Genomic DNA, 19207 nt, shown 5'->3' with positions numbered 1-19207 from the left:
GTCCATCGCTATGGAACCTCTGCTTCAAGTCCCCCTTGAAGGATCGTACTCGAGAAGAGAGGGGTTAAGTGGGAAGGAAATAGTATTTGATGTGAATACATGAGCACTTGGCAGAAAAGCAGCAGGTAGGTACTGTAGCAGCAAGCTAAAAGAAGGGCAGACTGGTAGGACAGGCCTTGGTGGGTCAAGCATACATACATATGCCGGTGACAGATACCCAGACCTTGTCCCGATGGTAGGGTACGTATGTCGCAGGGGAAGCCTGTTCAAAGGCAGGGGATGCTAACACTGGAAAATGATATGTGACAGGGACAGTCGAGAGAAGTAAGCACGCCAATACCAGGTATCGACCAAACCAGCCTGTATGATAGGGCCTCGTTGAACGAAAAGTTGCACAGAGAGTGACAAGAGTGACAAGACCCAGCAGCTTGGACTGTGTGGAGGGGACTAACCCAGTGAATGGTCCCAGGTAGCCAATACGATGAGAGAACGGCCAAGGAGGATTTCCAGAAGAACGGAAGGGGGGGTCGGCAGCGCAGGGAGACCCAGAATCCCAGACGACCGGTAAGTTGGTAGCAGACAAGACAGACGGTCGGTGCGGGATAGGCTCCTGGGTTAAGCGGTATGGCCCCGAGCCGTCGGGACAAACCGAAACTCTTTTGAGAAGAGTTCACACTGATCGGCGGCCGTGATGCGGCCCAGTTGTGACGTGGTCGAACGAGCAAGCGGACGACTCCAGTGTACTAACAAGGCAGCTAATAAAGCTGACAACGGATACAAAATGGCAACTGTTCCCGATTGTGATAGAGGAACGCTGACAAGAGACAGTGCTGTGGCTAAGGATAGAGGGTTTCGTGTCAAGGATTTGGAGAATTCAGACAGCGATGATCGCGTCTCGTCTCGTCTCGTCTCGTCCGTCAAATTCAGTTGCGCTATGTTCCAATTTGACGGATATATGAGTTACACCTTGTTGGCTACCTTAGGTAGCTTCAAAGCTGAAGGTTGGGTGGGAATGTCGCCGGTCTAATACAACGATAGATCATGCCACTCTCTCGACCATTCCGTTCCTGGGAGCCATTAATTGACGCAGTTGGAGCGAGAAGCGAGGCACATAAAAGGCGAGACCTTTCCGTCACCGATTCTGGGCGGAGGAGGTGGTGCTATGCTCTCCCAAAGGAGAGGAAGGTAGGTATCGTGCCTACCTAGGTAGGTAGGTAACTACTAAACAGATACCCAAGTTAGGTGCAATCACTGTAATGACATCCTATCCAATCCCACAGTGGGCCAGTCTCCATTTGTCTTCTGCCCACTGTCACTTCGGAGCGGAGGATGTTGGGGTCATCCACTCCTCTCCGTCACGGCAAGGGAATGCTCCGTGAATGCATTGCATGCTTGTGTCGTAATACAAAACTGCCGTACTTGACCAAATCATTCCACTGTTTCTGTTAAGTAACGCGGAAAAGCCATGTCCACTTCCGCCGGAATCATGGTCAAGGATTAGGTGCAAGGCATTAAAATATTTCAGTACAAATGCTGCATGCCTTGTACTGAATAGAGAGCCAAGATATCCGTACTTTCAAAATCTCTGTCGCGATAATAACAATTATGGCGTTGGATGTCCTCACAGGCCAACCTAGGCCCAGAAGGCAGTACGCGAACTGCAAGTCATAGAGCCATGGACGGTTCTGAATTATAAGGTATTATACCTAGTAGGTAGGAAAGAGTTGAGTGCTGTGCTGTACTTTAAGAATGGATGGAACAAGAAAACCCCAGTAGGAGCTTCGGATAAGCCATCAAGATATCCGAACTGGCTTAGCCGACGGGTTTTCTGTTTCGCAAAAGTCTAAATAAATTGAGAGATCTCAAAAGATTGAAAGAAGAATCGAAGATGAGTGACTGGAGAGACAGTGAAGTGATATTAATAGCTGTGTACCTACTACCTACCTACCTTAGTACCCAGGTAGTGACGACTGTGGTGACCTTATACGTTACCAGTGCCTTCAACAGCCTCTCTGACAAAAGGGTAAACCCACGGACAACATAAAACAAGCACGGCAGAATACTTGGGCTTTTCATGCATATTTGTATTCACGACCAAGCGAAGGTTGGTGATACAGGTAGGAACTGACTGAGTAGTGCGAGTTCAGCTCAAAGAAAAAGTCGATTTCTTTTCCTTGTCGATAACTTGGACTACCTTATCCTCTGGTTACCTATCCAACTCTATAGTATGCAAATCTTGAGGAGGCATGAGAGGATCTATCTCGTCTTCTATAAATGGAAGGAGGGGCAGTCCGTGCAAGCCACTTCCAATTCCGCTAGGTACGCTTGGCCAATTTACACGGTCGGGGCAGGGAAAGCGCGTCATTCAACCGCCCAAGCCAAGCCAAGTCGCGTCGCCAAAAACACGTCGGGCCAAATTGATTTTCAACGTCTGAGCAACCTAGAGCCACTGTACAGTAGCACAACCGAACTCCCATATTGATCAGCAAGCATAACGAACGATAACGCCATCTGTACTTTCACGCTCCGAGCATCTTCACTTCTCATTCCAATAATTGATCACCTACTTATTTTTATTAAAAAAAAAAACTCTCATTGCATCATTGTCTGTTTCCCTTCTCGACTGTTCCTCGTCTACTTTACGCGATCGTCGCGTCCCCATTCCCCCCTTGACGATACAAGGCCACTTGCCGTTATACAACTCCCACCCACCCTCATGAAACTTGTGGCATATAGACTTGGCGATCGAACCGCTTCCTTACCATCGTCGACATGTATCTCCCGCGGCAATTGATCTCTAAACTCTACGTCCACCTTCAACAAACAAGACACCCGCTCTCCCCACCAGTACTTATTCTTGTCGCTCTCGAACCCGATGCTCTTTGTGCTTGCAGGATCCTAACCCGGCTACTGAAACATGACTATATTCCTCACAAAATACAGCCTGTTGCTGGTTATACAGATCTTGAAAAGGCTGGCCGAGAATTGGTCGTGCCCATGATGGAGTCTCGGGGAGGTGGCGGTGGTGTCGTCGTATGCCTTGGTGTTGGGGGTATGGTTGATCTGGGGCCACTTCTTGGCCTTGAGCCTGAAGGTGACGACCAGCCATACAGTGGTGTTGAGGTTTGGGTTATGGACGCTCATCGACCGTGGAACCTTGGAAACGTTTTTGGCGGGTTTCCCCTCGACCCCGAAACGGAGGCCTCATCGTCTTATCAGTCGAGGTGCCCTACTGGTGTCAATGGTGGTATGATTGAATCGGCATTCAAACCTGGTAAGGGTGGAATTATTGTCTTTGACGACGGTGATATTGTCGACGATATGCAAACTGAGCGCAATGCATATCTTGAATTGATGGAGATGCCTGAAATTGACGACGATGGTGAGGACTTGGGTGACACCGATGACGAGGACGACGACGAAAATCCACACGATGCCATTCAAGAGCATGTTCGTGCAGGCCAGAAGCGAAAAAGCTGGTCAGATGCAGAGGACGAAAGCGACGATGATAGGCCCCACCAACGGCGAAGGAGTAACTCAGTATGTCGACTTGAACTCATTACAAACTGGAATTACTGACATTTCTATGCAGTCTAGCTCTATCGCTGAATCACCTCGGCGCCCACAGCAAAGAGGGCTAATATCAATGCGACAGCCCGATCTTGGTCTGTCAAGCGATGCTATAGAGCCCCCCTCTGGAGCACAGTTACCTGCCGGGCCGTCACTCCGCGCACAAAGGAGACAACTCCTACGGTTACGACAAAAGCACGAGGCCATTCTCCACCAATATTACAAGATTGGATCTTCTTTCTCAGAACCGTTATCATCGATGATGTATTCGCTTGCTTCTGATCTTGGTAGAGCAGACAATGACCTTCTATGGCTATCTATAGTTGGGGTCACATCTATGGAGCTCTATGGCCGTTCATCGGCGGGTATTGCCGCGCCTGTCCGACAGAGCGACAAGAGCCGCCCAACAGGTTGGTTGGGCGCTCGAGGCGCTAGAATACGCCAAGAGTTCCGCGACGAAGTCAGGCGGTTGAACCCCCCGGAACTTGCGAATGGGCGTGTTGCTGCAGAAAATACCGGCGTGATTCCTACTACCGCGAGGAACCCTGAGGACACCGGAATTCGGCTGTCCCCTGAGCCCAGGTTTTTGTTGATCAGGCACTGGAGCCTCTACGACAGTATGCTGCACTCACCATATCTCTTTTCTCGCCTGAAGACTTGGAGTGAAGCAGGAATCAAGCGACTTCACAAGTTACTTGCAAAGATGGGGGTCAGCCTGGCACAGTGCAAGCAGAGCTATACTCACATGGACATGATGCTGAAACGTGAGCTAAGGGCAAAGCTGCTGAAGTACGGCTCACTTTACAACCTTGACGAGATGGTACCATCCGTCGATACGGATGGTAAAGATCGTGCTGGTGCGAAGGACGGGTGGGGGTTTGTCCGAAGTTGGGGATGGCGAGCAACGCTGAGTGCCCAGGATGTGGGAGTTGTTATCGGTGCGCTACTAGAAGTTGGAAAACATGTTCAGAATCCAGACCCCGCCGTAACAGCAAGTCAGGCTGGTCGAGACGCAGAAGAGGAGGCCGAGTTTGCAGCTCAGGGCGAAGAATGGATTGAGCGGTTCTGGGAGGCATACGACGCGCTTGAAAAGTAAGTTCAATCGTTGAAGACCTATTGGCGTCGCTGACTTGGACAATAGTATCGACGCGCTGAAGGCCGGTCTTCCTACTGCTCAGTTCCTTCACCGCGCCATCTACCGGACAGGCACATCTCTTATCAACAAAAAGCAAATCAAGCATCTTCGTGCATTTCGCATGTGTGTGGTCAAGGAGGGCCCTGACGTTTCATTATTCACCCACCCCGCAGCGCTGACCAAATTATCACTCTGGATAGGCGAAGCCCTTGCCGAGCAAGAGAGGGAAACACATGGCAAGCTATCACATGGTGGTCGCGGTACGCCCCTTGTTGTCGCAAGTCTGAACGAGAAAAGAGGTGTATATGTCGTCGTAGGCACTGGCGGCGGTGGCGGTCCAGATACCACGCTGCTTGACAGAGAAGCCGCCAAGAAACGGAAAGCCGAGAGAGAAGAAAAGCTCAAGAAAAAAGAAGAGTCACGTCTAGCGAAGCAGAAAATACGAGAGGATAAGCGTGCAGCCCGACAGGACGCAGGTGATGATGACGACGAACTGGAAACTGAATCAGAGGACTCAGATAGCTCCGACTCTGACGCGTCAGATGACGAGGATGTCGAGCATGAGAAAGGCTACGGCCTCAACAAATTTGGCCTCGCGTTTCAAGAGGTGGTGGCAGAAACTAACACGCGGGTCCGAATCGACAGTTTTGAGCATTGCGTAGTAGAGGTGAAGAAAGAGGATCTTGGTGGTTTTCTCGAGAGCTTGAGCATGAAGGTTGTTGTTGGCTGAAGAGCAGAATAGCACGGCCTAGTTTGGTGGTTGCTGGTGACCTATCTAATGATTGTATACGCGGGAGTCGTCCTGGTAGATGCAAGTGGACGAGATGATTGAAGTAGTTTTTGAATTGGATATCTTCCAAACTGGCAGAGGGATAGGAGTCGGGCGGCATCATGAATTTGGGACAGGAAACATGCGTGGGTGGAAATATGGTTACGATACCTCTCAGTAAGACAGACTTCTCTTGGGTGTAAATTGAGCACTTATCACTTGAAGTACGTTAAGTTTTCACTCGACAATTGGATCTTGTGACAGACATGATCCAATGATATTAATTGATATGTGAGGCCTCTTGAAGCATTACTTGCAGGGGCTGTATGTCATCCTAAGCTTTTCCTTGGAAGTTGGCTACCTTAGGTAAGGTAGGCAAGGTGAAGGAGTGTTTATTTAGTCGAGGTGGGCGCAGCAAAAGCTTATTGACGATAGAGTGGTTTGGTGCCGACTTGGCGCAGATTCTTGCCCCTGTGAGTTGTGACACATGGGCGCTAATAATTGTGTATTATGGAATTACAACTGTTTGCTCATGTGTACCAGTAATCAGTCCGTTTTGCATGTATGTGCTATAATCAGGGGATGCTTGGGTATCAATTAGTCCGTAACTAAAGATAGATCATCTTTTTCTAGTGTCACGAGCGCTATGAGAACTTCGAGTATACCACTAGTCCAGTTGTTCTAGAACAAGGCGCAGAGGCACGTTAGTCTCTGGGTGACTCGATCGAAGGCTTCCATTGTGTCCTCGGACTCTATCGGGGTCAAAAATCGAACTCGATCACCGCAAAAGAATATATGCGGATCAGAATGATAACCCAGAACAGGCTAGGTATGATAGCACAGCCACAATCATGTGCTCTGGGTTTTTGGTTGCATACGTGGATAACCTGGTCGCCACGCTTCGAGAAATCGAAAAAGACACAGCCTCTTTGACATTTCTGGTAGGTCGTTGCTACAGGTAACAGCAGGCAGCTGGTCGTCCCTTGAGGACCTGTATCAGCGTCAGTATTGTGATACTGCGGTCGCTCAGTCTATTCCATGAGTACCTAGGTAGTCAAAGCAGAGTGTTCTGGAGATCTCGAACCCTCGTATTCACGGACTGTTTCGGATTCGTCATTAACTACCTACCTACCGTAGAAGCGAAACAAAAACCAGGATTTCCAATGGGTCGACTGTATTCAGAGCGCGCTTTCGCTTACCAATTGGATGGATGGCATCACGGACCCGACCACTTGGAGTACAGCGGGGTTCTGGGTTGGGCTCCATGCCCGCTATCCAGAAACCCCGCCCCCACTAACTCGTCCCCTAACTACGGAGGCCACCAGTGCCCAGCACTGCACTGAGACCCCTATGATGCCCTGTAGGGTGCTGGGCGGCGATTCTATTCCAGCGGAGTTGTTGCCATGTTGGATCACCTTTAACCCCGTCGGACTGGACTGTCTGTCTCGCCTCACCCTCATCATATTCCTTCCTTCCTTCTTTGCCCTGCCTTGCTTGCTTGGCCTTACACCTTGCATCAGTATCTAGCGGCCTCCACTTCTTACCTACGACGCAGGTTAGTAAGGTAGTTATTCCATCTCCATCTCCATCTTCATCTCTATCTCTCTTCTCTTATTGCTCTGCCTGAACCGACTTTTACCTGAGCCTCTACGTCTCTTGCGTCCCCTCACGACTGCGACTCGTTTCTCCTCGCCTATTACTGTCGCACGACCCTGAGAGCTTAATACCTAGCCTTCCCCTCACTAAGCGCCTCGCTTCTCTCCAGCCCCATCGTAACCTACTTCCACCCGCTATCCTCCCGCTATCGACCTCGACACTGGTATCATCATCTACCACGTTTCTTGCCGGCGAACGATTCTCAGAAGTAACCGACCTTATCCTCGCCCCCACTGCGTCGCCTTGCTTCCAGAGCTCTTCACTTCCTTCGAGTCAAAAGATAGTCCCAGACGTCCAAGTCTTTGATCGACCGTCGCGCAATTCGCGCTCTCTATAACCCCCCACTGATAACATCGTAAAGTCCGAGGCGTCATGGGTAAATCGTAAGTTCATCTCCAACATATCCATCTTGTTTTTGGGCAGTCGCTTTATCGTATTATTCGTCCTGTCGCCTCCATACCTCGGTGTCTTTTTCCGTCACTCGGCGCCAGGATTCACACCTCGCGAGTCGCAGGCGCATTTGTCAACCTCGGATCCCCGCGGAAGCTAGGGACCGACGTCATTATACTTAAGGATCGACCACATCACAACGATGCTAACCTCGCTGTGCCTATACAGACAGTCAAAGCTTTCCCAAGATCAGCTTGTCGAGCTGCAGAAGTCGACTCATTTCGATAAGAAGGAGCTTCAGCAATGGTACAAGGGTAAGTCTCTGGCACTGATACTGACGCGGACTCTCGCTCGATCTATATCAGGAGTCTGCACCGCTTCACGAGATTACAGTTGTCTAATATCAGAGCTAGGTTTTCTCAAGGACTGCCCCTCGGGTACACTCACCAAGGAGGAGTTCCAGAAAATTTACAGACAATTCTTCCCCTTCGGAGATCCGAGCTCGTTCGCCGATTATGTATTCAACGTCTTCGATAGCGACAAGTCCGGCACTATTGATTTCAAAGAATTCATCTGCGCGCTAAGTGTTACTAGCCGAGGCAAGATGGAGGACAAGCTGGATTGGGCCTTCCAGCTGTACGATATTGATGGCGATGGCAAGATCAGCTATGATGAGATGCTCAAGATTGTCGAAGCTATCTACAAGATGGTGAGTACCGGTTTCGCGCCCATCTTTGTAGTGCCATGTTCCCATGGGACCCTAGGAAAGCGAGCGGAAGGACGAGCCCGTACTAAATATCAATAGGTCGGTTCTATGGTTAAACTACCTGAAGACGAAGATACCCCCGAAAAACGAGTGAGGAAGATCTTCCGCATGATGGACAAGGACGAGAATGGAAGTCTAGATATGGAGGAGTTCAAGGAGGGTAGCAAACGGGATGAGACTATCGTCTCAGCGCTATCTCTTTACGACGGTTTGGTGTAGGGGCAACGAGACCCCGCCAACAACGACATGAACGGAAATACGAGTCAGGAACAAAGGGAAGGAAACGAAATCAAAGAAACACAACTACAAGTGAAAAGAAGGATCCATGGGTGCCATACTGGCCAGGAGTGTGAGGAGCTTTTACCTTTTTGCTTTCACTGTTTGTCACTGACCCAAGTGCACGGCCTCTTGCTTTACAAGGACGCGACTTGAGGGATCTCTGACTGCGGAATAAATCGCCTTGCTGTTTTTATGCCAGGCTCTGTATTTTCATTGATTGTGAATGTTTTGTTTGCGTTTACAAGGGGGCTTTCAGACTTGACTGCTTAGACGCCATGGCGACCCCAAGCTCTTTCTTTCCATGGCTTTACACGGTCCTATGCTATGATTATGAGTCTATTGGTTAGTTTATCACGTTTGGGCCCAGACGTTATCTTGGATGTGTGAGGGCTCGACTCTGTTGTGAGCTTTCGGTATATTGATATATTCCGTCTCTGACGAAACGATGACGGCTCAACATATATCACCCATGACTATTTGTCTTTCTGAATAGCTTCACTACTTTATATCATGCCATGGGACTCAGCGACAAATCTTGGTCATTCCTGTTCAAGTTCCTGATATATGGTACTCACCTATAAGGTAATTTGGTGTAAGGCGGGATCCACTTATACTACCCAAAACTTGTCCATACTCGGCTACATCAAGCGTTTTCACACTATCTCGGTATCTCCATGTTAGACCAACGCTTTTCAATAAAAATGCTCTATTCAACACAACGCAAAATTCTTACCACGCCTCCTTAAAACAGACTACATCTCGCACAATGGATTTTATAGATAGTCTCTTGGCGAATCTTGAGCCAGAAGTCGAAGACGCAGAAGAAGGTCAGCTTACAAGAAGATCCTTGCGCTCATGCAGGTCTCACTAATAAAATTGCGTAGAAACTTTTATGCTATATTCACAGCCTATCCCTTCCATGAATCTTGGCTTCGTCGACTCCCGTGCTACTTCCGTCGATGTTTCTGTTGCTGACCGGGACTACACTATTCATCAATCTCCTACTGTTCTGTCATCGTCACGCGCAGGTGGAACAACAGGAGCTGGTAGATTTTCCCTTCTCACACTCACTCGTCAAGAGGAAAGGCTGACTTGAAACACAGTGTTATGGAAGATAGCCCCCAGCTTCGCCTCGTGGCTCTCTTCCTCGTCAAATCCCATTCTCACCAGTACCATCCATTCAAATGCCTCCATACTTGAACTCGGCTGTGGCATTTCCCCCCTGAGTGCCCTAGCCCTTGGTCCACGCGTGGCACGCTATGTCCTCACCGACCAGTCCTACGTGCAGCGTCTCGTTCAGCGCAATCTTGACGAGAACCTGTCTTCTGCGTTAAGCTCGGGGTCTTCTACACCGACGAGTGGCCGAGGCAGGAAGAAACGAATTGGGCGTGGGCATGGGCATGGTGGTGCAGCACAGCCGAACATTCGCTTCACAACACTTGATTGGGAGACGGACGAGGTAACTCCGTCTCTTACCGGTTCTGATGAAGCTCATAGCTTTGACGCCGTTGTCGCCTGTGACTGTGTTTATAACTATGCTTTGGTAGACCCCTTCGTTCAGGCGTGTGCGGACGCATGCCGTTTAAGACTCTCTGACGAGGCCTTTGCTAATGGTGAAGAAAAGCGGCCGTGTGTCTGTGTCATTGGGCAACAACTACGAAGTGACGAAGTATTCGAGTCTTGGTTAAAGGCGTTTTCAACTTCATTCCATGTCTGGAGAGTTTCTGATAGTGTACTGCCCGCAGAACTGCAATCTTCAGCCGGTTTCGTGGTGCACATAGGTATCCTTCGCGATGAGATCACAAAGAGGGACTGATATTACTTTATTGACCTCGTAGCACATTCTACCTAGGTAATAATCAGATAGCACGGGTGTACCAAACCATCGTTTTTCTCAAGGATCAAGTTTTACATCGTATAAAGAGTTTTTGTTTCAATCTGTTCCTATTAATCATGATCGTTTTGATTCATAAATCTCCTCAGGAGTTACGAGTTGGCATCTACTCCAAATTTTCCAGTGCTTCTGCATTCAGTGTGAGCAAAGCCAGCAGTCCTTTTTGTCCAGCAACCCCAGCAAATATTTAAAACCACAAAAACCACATGCTAATCATCATATGCTAGTAGCCCAGATCCCTTCGCCGTTAAACAATTTCTTCATTCCCTCATCTCTAGGTCCGAATCACCACTCGAGAGGCTCCTTCTTCTCTTCGCCCCGATTTGTTTTGGGAACAGGCACAGCCTTAGCGGCCAGCTTGCCACCCTGCCCGGGACGCTTCAGGTAGCCTGTGCCATCGAGCCATGGTGTGTTTTGTGTCATGCGTCGCTCGAACTCGGCAATCTTGTCCTCCTGCTGCATGGTCAGGCCAATGTCGTCGAGACCATTGACCAGGCAGTGCTTGCGGAACTCCTCAACCTCGAATGAGCAGATGGTCTCTCCGTCAGCATTCTTGATTAACTGATTGGGTAGATCGATCTCAATGTCGCGGTTGGCACGAGCCTCAGCGGCGATGGCTTCGAGATTGTCCTTGTCCTCGATCCTAATGGGGAGCATGCCGTTCTTGAAAGTGTTGTTGAAGAAGATATCAGCGAAGGAGGGGGCGATGATGCACTTGATGCCAAAGTCCAGGAGGGCCCAGGGGGCGTGCTCTCGAGAACTGCCGCATCCGAAGTTGGGTCCAGTGACAACCAGAGTCTTGGCCTGTCGGAAAGGCTCTTGATTCAAGATGAAGTCGGGGTTCTCAGACCCATCCTCCTTGTACCGAAGCTCGTAAAACAGCGCGGTACCAAGACCTGTTCGCTTGATTGTCTTGAGGAACTGCTTAGGAATGATGGCGTCGGTGTCAACATTAGATCGGTCCAGAGGAGCCGCGGTACCCTTCCAGATAGTAAACTTAGGCAGACCAGAAGCGGCACCCCCAGCGCTGGCCAGAGTGTTGGTGTGAGGCTGAGAGTCCTGAGGCTGGTCTCCGATCATCTCTCGCTCCTCAGAGTCATCCCTGGTTCGCTCGTCCACATGTGGCTCTTCCGCAGGGAGCTCACGGGGCTTAAAGGCAGATTGATGGGTGTAGTGTGACAGCTTGCGAACATCGGCAAGCTTACCAACAATAGCGGCGGCAGCTGCCATGACAGGAGACATGAGGTGAGTTCGGCTAAGAGCACCCTGTCGACCCTCAAAGTTTCGGTTGGATGTACTGGCGCATCGTTCCTTGGGGGCCAGAATGTCAGGGTTCATGCCCAGACACATGCTACACCCAGCCTCTCTCCACTCAAAACCAGCATCAACAAAGATCTGGTCAAGACCCTCCTCCTCTGCCTGTGCCTTCACAAGACCGGATCCAGGGACAACCATGGCGCGCTTAATGTTATCAGCAACCTTGCGCCCCTTTACAACATTGGCAGCGGCTCTCAGATCCTCAATCCGGGCGTTGGTGCACGATCCAATGAACACCTTATCGACAGGAATATCCTCCATTGGTGTTCCAGCTGTCAAGCCCATATACTCAAGCATGCGTCGGCCAGCAGCCTTCTTGCTCTCACTGCTAAAGGTCTCAGGATCAGGGACACATCCGGTGATGGGAACGACATCCTCAGGGCTGGTTCCCCAAGTAATAGTGGGAATGATATCCTTGGCGTCAATAAAGACATCAATGTCGTATTTGGCGCCAGGATCAGACTGGAGAGACTTCCAGTAGGCAACAGCCTGGTTCCAAGTCTCGGAGCCATACTTGGGGGCCAGGGGCCGTCCCTTGAGATATTCAAAAGTGATCTCATCAGGAGCAACCATACCAGCGCGGGCACCACCCTCGATAGACATGTTACAGATGGACATGCGAGCCTCCATGCTCAGGTTACGGATAACAGACCCGCAAAACTCAATAACGGCGCCAGTACCTCCGGCAGTTCCGATCCTGCCGATGGCGTGGAGAACGACATCCTTAGAACTGACGCCAGGGGCCAGCTCACCATCAATCTGTATCCTCATATTCTTGCTGCGCTTGGTAATGAGACATTGGGTGGCCAAGACATGCTCAACCTCGCTGGTACCGATACCAAAGGCTAGGGCACCGAAGGCGCCGTGTGTCGAGGTATGGCTGTCTCCGCACACGACAGTGGTTCCGGGGAGAGTGAAGCCCTGCTCGGGGCCAATGATGTGGACAATACCTTGTCGTTTGTCGCCCAGGCCGAAATATGTGACACCAAACTTTTTGACATTTTCTTCTAGAGTGACACACTGTGTTCGCGAATCGTCCTCCTCGATGAATGAAGCAATGTCCTTAAGGGCTTTGCGGGATGTGGTGGGGACATTCTGCAGGGTCCAGGGTTAGTAACTGCTCTGTTGACCACCATCTACGGTAGCTTTCAGTTGATTGGCAATGCATACATGATCAGTGGTTGCAAGAGTGCAATCAGGTCTCCGGACTTTGCGGCCTGCATTTTCGAGACCCTCGAAGGCTTGCTGTTGGTCATTGGTTAGCGGATGTTCGGAACATGACGTCGAGGCTTTGAAGAAGTTAAACTTACTGGTGATGTCACCTCGTGGACCAAGTGCCGGTCTTTTTGGCCAACTTTGTCAGTTCGCTGCCCATAAGCAAGATTGAATGCGCATAGACGTACCGATGTAGAGAAGAATTGTGCCATCGAGCTTTTCGTCGACGATGTGTGCCGAGAACACCTTATCGTAGAGGGTCTGGGGGTTACCCACGGGAGCAGGCATTTTGATGTTTATGACCACCCTTAGTTGATAACTTGAGATAGTACTGAAGAGCGATCAATGATTCTCGCGAACAGGAAATATCACGAATGCGGGGTGAGAAGGTATGTAGTTGATTCCAGAAGAAGAAGAAGGTAGAGTTTGATGACCGTGAAGGTGAAGAGATGAAGCTATAACACCCTGCTGTGAGCAGAGTAACAGAGGAAATGATGCAGCTGAAGGAAGAAGAAGTCAGGAATTGGACTGGAATTGCCTAGAAGAAAAAAGGCGTCTCTTCCTGGGGTTTATCAACAAAATTTCACCTGAGCGCCCCCCTCCTGCCCAATTCCACGAGCTTCATAGAATTGGTACCAATGCGCCGATGATCGGAGGGGTCCGTTTGCGGCCGTCAGCAATTGGAGCTCACCAAGAGGCCAGAAGCCCCAGGACGGGCGCCAGCGCGGGGTAGACCCACAGCTGCCTCCTGCACTGATTGCTAAATAATTGGTTACTATTGGTTGCTCGTTGATCGCTGCTTTTTCAACCTCCGATGTCAAAAGTCCAGGACCTCCGATTGCCATTCAGTTTTGGTCCTTTTCCAAACTCCACGGGTCTACCCTGGTTTAATTACGACATCAATTGACTTGCCTCGCTCAATGCCGAGATTCAGACATTCACAAATTAGCTAATAGCACCAGACTTCAGTTGGCTCTTACACGGTGTTACATGAACATGAACCTTGTGAGCACAAAGAGCCAGCACAACTTGAGACATCAGAGTATCAATGCAAAGCGGACCGGTAGATACCTTTCACAATTAACCATGCGATAATCAGGGTATCTATTCTGTATCGTAAAGCCGTACTGTGTATCATCTATTTTTACCTCCCTCCGCATCCGCCATCGGCGTGCGGCTTGTCCCGGGCTATGTTGTCTCCGGCACCGGTCCTTTCCCGGGTATCCGCCCCAGCCGTTGTGTGCCTAGTCGTCCATGTAGACTCCGGTCAAGCTCCGCCGAAACATCTCCAATGCCTCGTCAATTAAGCAATCCCATTCCTCTTCCTTGCACTTCATTGTGATTGCCGTGAACTCCATACCCCAAACTAATATCACCAACAACCCGAATACAAGCGGTAATGCAAGACAAGTGCTGGCCAAATCTGACCAGCCCTCACTTTCTCGATCAGTAGCTCTCCAGTACGGAGAGCTGTAATCAAAGACAGGCTTCACCGCCTTCCAGTACAATCTCAAAAGCTGTATGTTGTACCCCTTGATCGTACACAGAAACTCCTTGATAGCATCCCACAATCCTCCCGTCACACGCTGCCGAGATCTATTACTGGAAAGATCTGCGATGCCGTCTTCGGCGTTCCACTGTCTTGGAAGATTGCCTGGCACGTGCATCCCCGGATCCGCTGCTCGATTGCTGACTCCTGGCATATATATTTGAGATAGAAGATCCAGATTGCTCAATCGAGGGCTGGGTTTCTGCAGAATGTTCTGCATGTTGTCCCCCTTTTCGAAATTTCTGACACCCGTTGTGCAGGTGGATGTTGACGAACTGCTGCATCGTTCCTGCATCGCTAGTACCTCTGGTGGTTCCTCCATGATGTCGCACCCGTGTGCCTGTGGCTGATTTCTCGACTCCTCGAGGAGACTCTCCGATATAGTATCGATCAGTTGAATCTCTTCCACCGACGCCGATTTCAGCAATGTACTCAGTCCACGATTCTCTGGGGAGGCTTCCAAGCTGTTTGGCGTTGTGCCGAATCTCTTCAGGTTGTGGATCACCCGACTCAGCCTGCGTTTGCGCTGTAGGCCCTCCACGGCCTCTTGACCTCTCTTCGGGGGGTATCTCGATGTTATCTGGTCGCACCCAGTAATGATGGTGATGTTTGTGGATGCAGACGGCCCCTTGACTTCGCACCTATTCGTGATGTCGTGATTCGCGCTCTGCGCCCAAACCCGCTCCGTTATTTGATCTTCGGTCACGGGTTTCGTGTGGACTTGATGTGTGGATTGAGGTAGAGTCCCTCTGATCATCTGGTGTTTTGTTTGTGTCGCTTCCTCGGTGGTTTTGGGTGGGTTTTGCAGACTCTCTTTGCCTGTAGCTTCCCTCAAGGGAACTGGAGGAGCGGTGAGGGGATCTAGAGTTGCTGACCGCTTTGCCTCGTCCAGGGGCAGTGGGCCGCTTGTGATCCCAGCTTTCGTTATTCGTCTCCGGAGCAGTAGGACTGTTGGAGACGGTGTTGAGTTGTTCAATGCCTCTTGCTCCCAATCGGACCGTGTCTTGGAGCTTCCTGTTAGGTGTGGGTTCTATACACGTCCTGTGAGGGCTTGCTGATGGTAGTGTTGGCACTGGCTTTCTAGGGAACTTGACGCGGTCTGTTCCAATGTTGTCGGGAGGGTAATGGATTTCTCGTGGATGGGCGTCAAATCTTGCACGTAGCTTTCTGGAATGCTGTTCTCGTGTTGGCTTCGTATCTCGATCTTGCTCTTCGCTAGTAAGTGGGTGGTGCTGGATGCTGTGAGGTTTGGTTTCGTCAAGAGATCTGACGAAGAGTCCTTCCTGATTGACACTCGAGGTATCTGGGTTCCTCCCGGTTCTATTGCCTCTTTTAGGCCCTTCCCTAAAAAAGAATTGGAATGCTGGTTTTGATCGCTGTGGTGCGCCAGTGATCCGCCCGCCTCGTGGAACTTCTCGTTTCCTTGCAGATATTGCGTCTCGTTGGCAGGCGTTTGTATCTGTGTATCATCGTGCGCGGACACAAGGAACGGCTCTGGGATCTGATCTCTGTCTAACCTGGGCTCGCTTGGGTTATGGAATTTTATGTCATTCTCGAAAAGCTCCAAGGCTGAAGGAGATGGGTTTGCGAGGCTGCGCCTATGGGGGGTTTTGATCACCGTGTCAGATGAGTTGGAGTTTTCCTTGGGTTGTATAGCAGGCGGGACTTGTTCATCGGATGATTCCTTTGAGTTGTAGTCGATCAGCCCTTCCCCATTTGCCATATCTAAGTCTCGACGTGACGGGCGCCCTGCATCGAAAGACGGATTTAGTTGGATGTGTCAAGGCGAAGGTGGCATAGGTAAGGCAGAATAGAATACTGACTTGAGAATACTGAAGTACTTCTGTGTGATTGGGCAATCGGGCTCAAATCAGGTTGCTGAACCCAAGACCACTGGTGTGTCCCTCTTCGCCATTTGGCAGTGGCAGAAGCTGCCAGTTGTTTCTCTGCTTTCTCTTGTCGCCGTGCCTTGGCGACTTCGTGGTCAAGATGTACCTTGACGATTTCGATCTCGGCCTCTTTCCTTTCGGTAGCCGATAGGGCGTTCTTGGCCTGTGCCTCCAAGTTCAGCAGCTTTTGTTCCGTTTTCGAGCTCAGCGTACTCTCTCCACTGTCCGATGTAAGATCAAGAATACCCGTTTGCGGATTGATACCTTGAACACCCAGGTAGTCTCCGCTCTCTCTCAAACTTTCCCGGTCCTCCCGTGCTTTTCTCCTTGCCTTTCGATTGGCTTCTAGAACTTCCAATATGCTAGGCGTTCCTTGAGTAGCTACCTCAAAGGACTGAGCTCTGGAAGAGCGCCTTCCAGGTTGCTTTTCGTTGCCCTTCCCGGTTTCTAAATTGCCACTCCGTTTCTTCTGACCGCGCTTCTTGCCTATTCTTAGAGAACCGAATTCATTCCATCTGCGATGAGTCGGCAGTGAAGGCTCATTACCTTTGTCGTTAGATGCGGGTGTCGGTTCAGGCACTGCTTCACTTAGGTTTTTTGGTGTGTTCCAATCTACAAGGCGATCTGAGCCCCCGGTTCTGCTGCGTTGACCCCCTCGACGATTTGAGGCAGAGTGGTGCGCTGCTGATGCTTGATTGTTGACTTCGTGTTGAAGTTGAGATGAGGAATTGCCAGCAGCCGCTCCAATTTCCCAACCCCCGTTGTTCCTCAATGTTCCCCCTCTCTCTGCACGATGACTTGGAAGTTTGTTCCTGAACCAGTCTCCCACATCCCCTAATGTGGCACTCCGAGTAGGTTTCTGTCTCTCCCCAGCTAGTTTACCCAAATCTCCAATTGTTAGTCTTCTCTCGGAATCGTCCGTGAGTTGAGGAAGATTCTGTGGACGTGAAGGCAGGGCAGGATGGTCAGACAATGCTGCCCTGCGGCGTAATGATGACCAATGTGGTTTCTTAGACATATCTAGGTGCAAGCAGCCGCGTTGCTGATGAGTAACCTTGCTCTTGTTGATCGGTCAGCCGTTGATTAACGATAGTATGGTAGAGACGTTACTAGTGACTGTAATGTTGTCTAACCTGTGAGATGAGAGGCACTAGGTATAGCTAGCAGTTATGAATACGAGGATCAGGAGTGATTGTCGAAGAAGAGATTCGTCACATCAGGTGAACCATGGGCATGGATCCCTAGAACCCATCAACTTCGCCTTCCTCGTGTATGCCACAACGATATCTCAAGGGAAACCACAACGAATGCAAGAAATGCTCCTACCTGCCGTCGTTTCCGATAGCCTTTGATGCTTAGCACATAACAACGAATCATGACACTATCAGAACGTAAGGTAGGTCATCAAATACAAGCCGATAATGGAGACAGATCAAGGGGGTTCAGGATATTCCATGATATTTATTCAGAAGCCAGACCTTAACGCCAATCTTTGCTATTGAGATCGCACTCAGTTTCGATGCGATTAAATGTACTAATAAACAAGATAATAATTGGAAAGCTACCATCGCGGATGACGATTATCCGAGGGTGCTTGTTGCCGACCCAACCCAGCAAAGGGGTTGCCGCCTCCAGTAGGTCTTGACCCTGTGAGACGTCGACTTTCGAGCTTTTTCGATGGCGTTGTTGCCCCCCAGTTTCGTTGCTCGTAGGCTGCCATTTCTCGAGAATTCCGCGGAGATGCTGCTTCCTGGGGATTGAGCTCATTAAGACTAGTGGCCTTCTTGAGGGGTGACTTGTTATGGGTGTGGATGCCCATGTTTCCGCCAAAGTTCATTCCCTGAACTCCTGAAGATGTCACAGTTGATGTATAGCCTGCAGGCAAACTATGGCGAGGTACGGTGCCTCTCTGGCTGGTAGCGGGTCTAAAAGCTTCCGAGCGTCGAGTTGCTGTAGGAGGCGTGAACATGTGAGGCTTCATTATGTTGTTGGAGGTTGGAGTGAGAGATCGTTCTTCAGGGGTATGATCCGTTCCGGTATATGGGTTAGAGTGGACCTGGAAACCATGACGGATCTGAACTGTAGGGGTCCCAGTCTGCACAAATTCTTGATAGTCGTCGGGCTGGTCCGTTGAGAACTGTGTGCCGATATCGCGGACCGTAGGGTGAAGACGGGGGTGGACAAACTTGGTATCGTACTCTTTCATCACTTGCTCTTGAATCATGGCCTTATCCTTTGCTTGTTGCGCAAATCGAGAACAGAAGAATAGAAGCTGAGCAGAAATGAGGGCCTGCAGAATGAGTGTATTCAGAACCGTCACACTTGGTCGGGGATCGAGAGGAGCTAAAGGAAGGAAGATCATGTACACCAAAACATGCCCAGGGCCAAAGAGACAAGACAGGCGCAAGGACACTGGCAGAGGATCCCATACTGATAATTCCCAAACATCTGATGTCTTGTCTGGGTGGGCTCGCGACTCGGCAGATTCTGGTGTTATCAGATTCGCGAGATAGCCCAGGGGCGTCGAAGGCGATGCGCTCGATTGGTTCACTTTCACACGTCGCGCAGACGGCGTCGAAAGCGGCCTGTCGACCTTAGCCAGAAAGAGTCGATACTTGCGCGTTCGGGTAATCGTGTAGAAAGCATTGGTGAAAGAGAAAGCTATGAGGGCCCATACCACCGGATAGATCTTTAAAATATGTGTGGTTAGCCTCAACATGATATACAAGCAGTCCGAGAAGACGAGAATTTACCAAGAATGATAGCCACCCTGAACTG

At 50.1% G+C, this 19207-nt stretch overlaps 4 protein-coding genes across 4 annotated transcripts; 3 read left to right on the top strand and 1 right to left on the bottom strand.

The window, feature by feature from the left end:
- Window positions 1-2772: 2772 nt before the first annotated feature.
- FTJAE_4523 (cell division control 45) lies at window positions 2773-5435 on the top strand (the record flags this gene model as incomplete). Its single annotated transcript, XM_037350936.1, has 3 exons — window positions 2773-3540; window positions 3593-4662; window positions 4712-5435. The coding sequence occupies 3 exons, from the start codon at window positions 2773-2775 to the stop codon at window positions 5433-5435; spliced, it is 2562 nt and encodes an 853-aa protein (XP_037208487.1).
- Window positions 5436-7502: 2067 nt separating this feature from the next.
- On the top strand, window positions 7503-8505 carry FTJAE_4522 (calcium-binding NCS-1; the record flags this gene model as incomplete). The annotated part of the gene is made up of 4 exons (XM_037350935.1): window positions 7503-7513; window positions 7749-7834; window positions 7934-8229; window positions 8326-8505. 4 exons carry the CDS (start codon window positions 7503-7505, stop codon window positions 8503-8505), a joined length of 573 nt encoding a protein of 190 aa, XP_037208486.1.
- An 826-nt stretch (window positions 8506-9331) lies between these two features.
- On the top strand, window positions 9332-10381 carry FTJAE_4521 (diaminohydroxyphosphoribosylamino-pyrimidine deaminase; the record flags this gene model as incomplete). Its single annotated transcript, XM_037350934.1, has 3 exons — window positions 9332-9392; window positions 9450-9611; window positions 9669-10381. The coding sequence occupies 3 exons, from the start codon at window positions 9332-9334 to the stop codon at window positions 10379-10381; spliced, it is 936 nt and encodes a 311-aa protein (XP_037208485.1).
- A 363-nt stretch (window positions 10382-10744) lies between these two features.
- On the bottom strand, window positions 10745-13279 carry FTJAE_4520 (3-isopropylmalate dehydratase; the record flags this gene model as incomplete). The annotated part of the gene is made up of 4 exons (XM_037350933.1): window positions 10745-12871; window positions 12947-13021; window positions 13087-13118; window positions 13180-13279. 4 exons carry the CDS (start codon window positions 13277-13279, stop codon window positions 10745-10747), a joined length of 2334 nt encoding a protein of 777 aa, XP_037208484.1.
- Window positions 13280-19207: the final 5928 nt, after the last annotated feature.

Source organism: Fusarium tjaetaba, assembly GCF_013396195.1.
Source record: "Fusarium tjaetaba strain NRRL 66243 chromosome Unknown NRRL66243_c0000086, whole genome shotgun sequence".
Taxonomy (NCBI): Eukaryota; Fungi; Ascomycota; class Sordariomycetes; order Hypocreales; family Nectriaceae; genus Fusarium; species Fusarium tjaetaba.
Note: the sequence above shows the minus strand (reverse complement) of the source record. Positions and strands in the feature narration are given on the sequence as shown.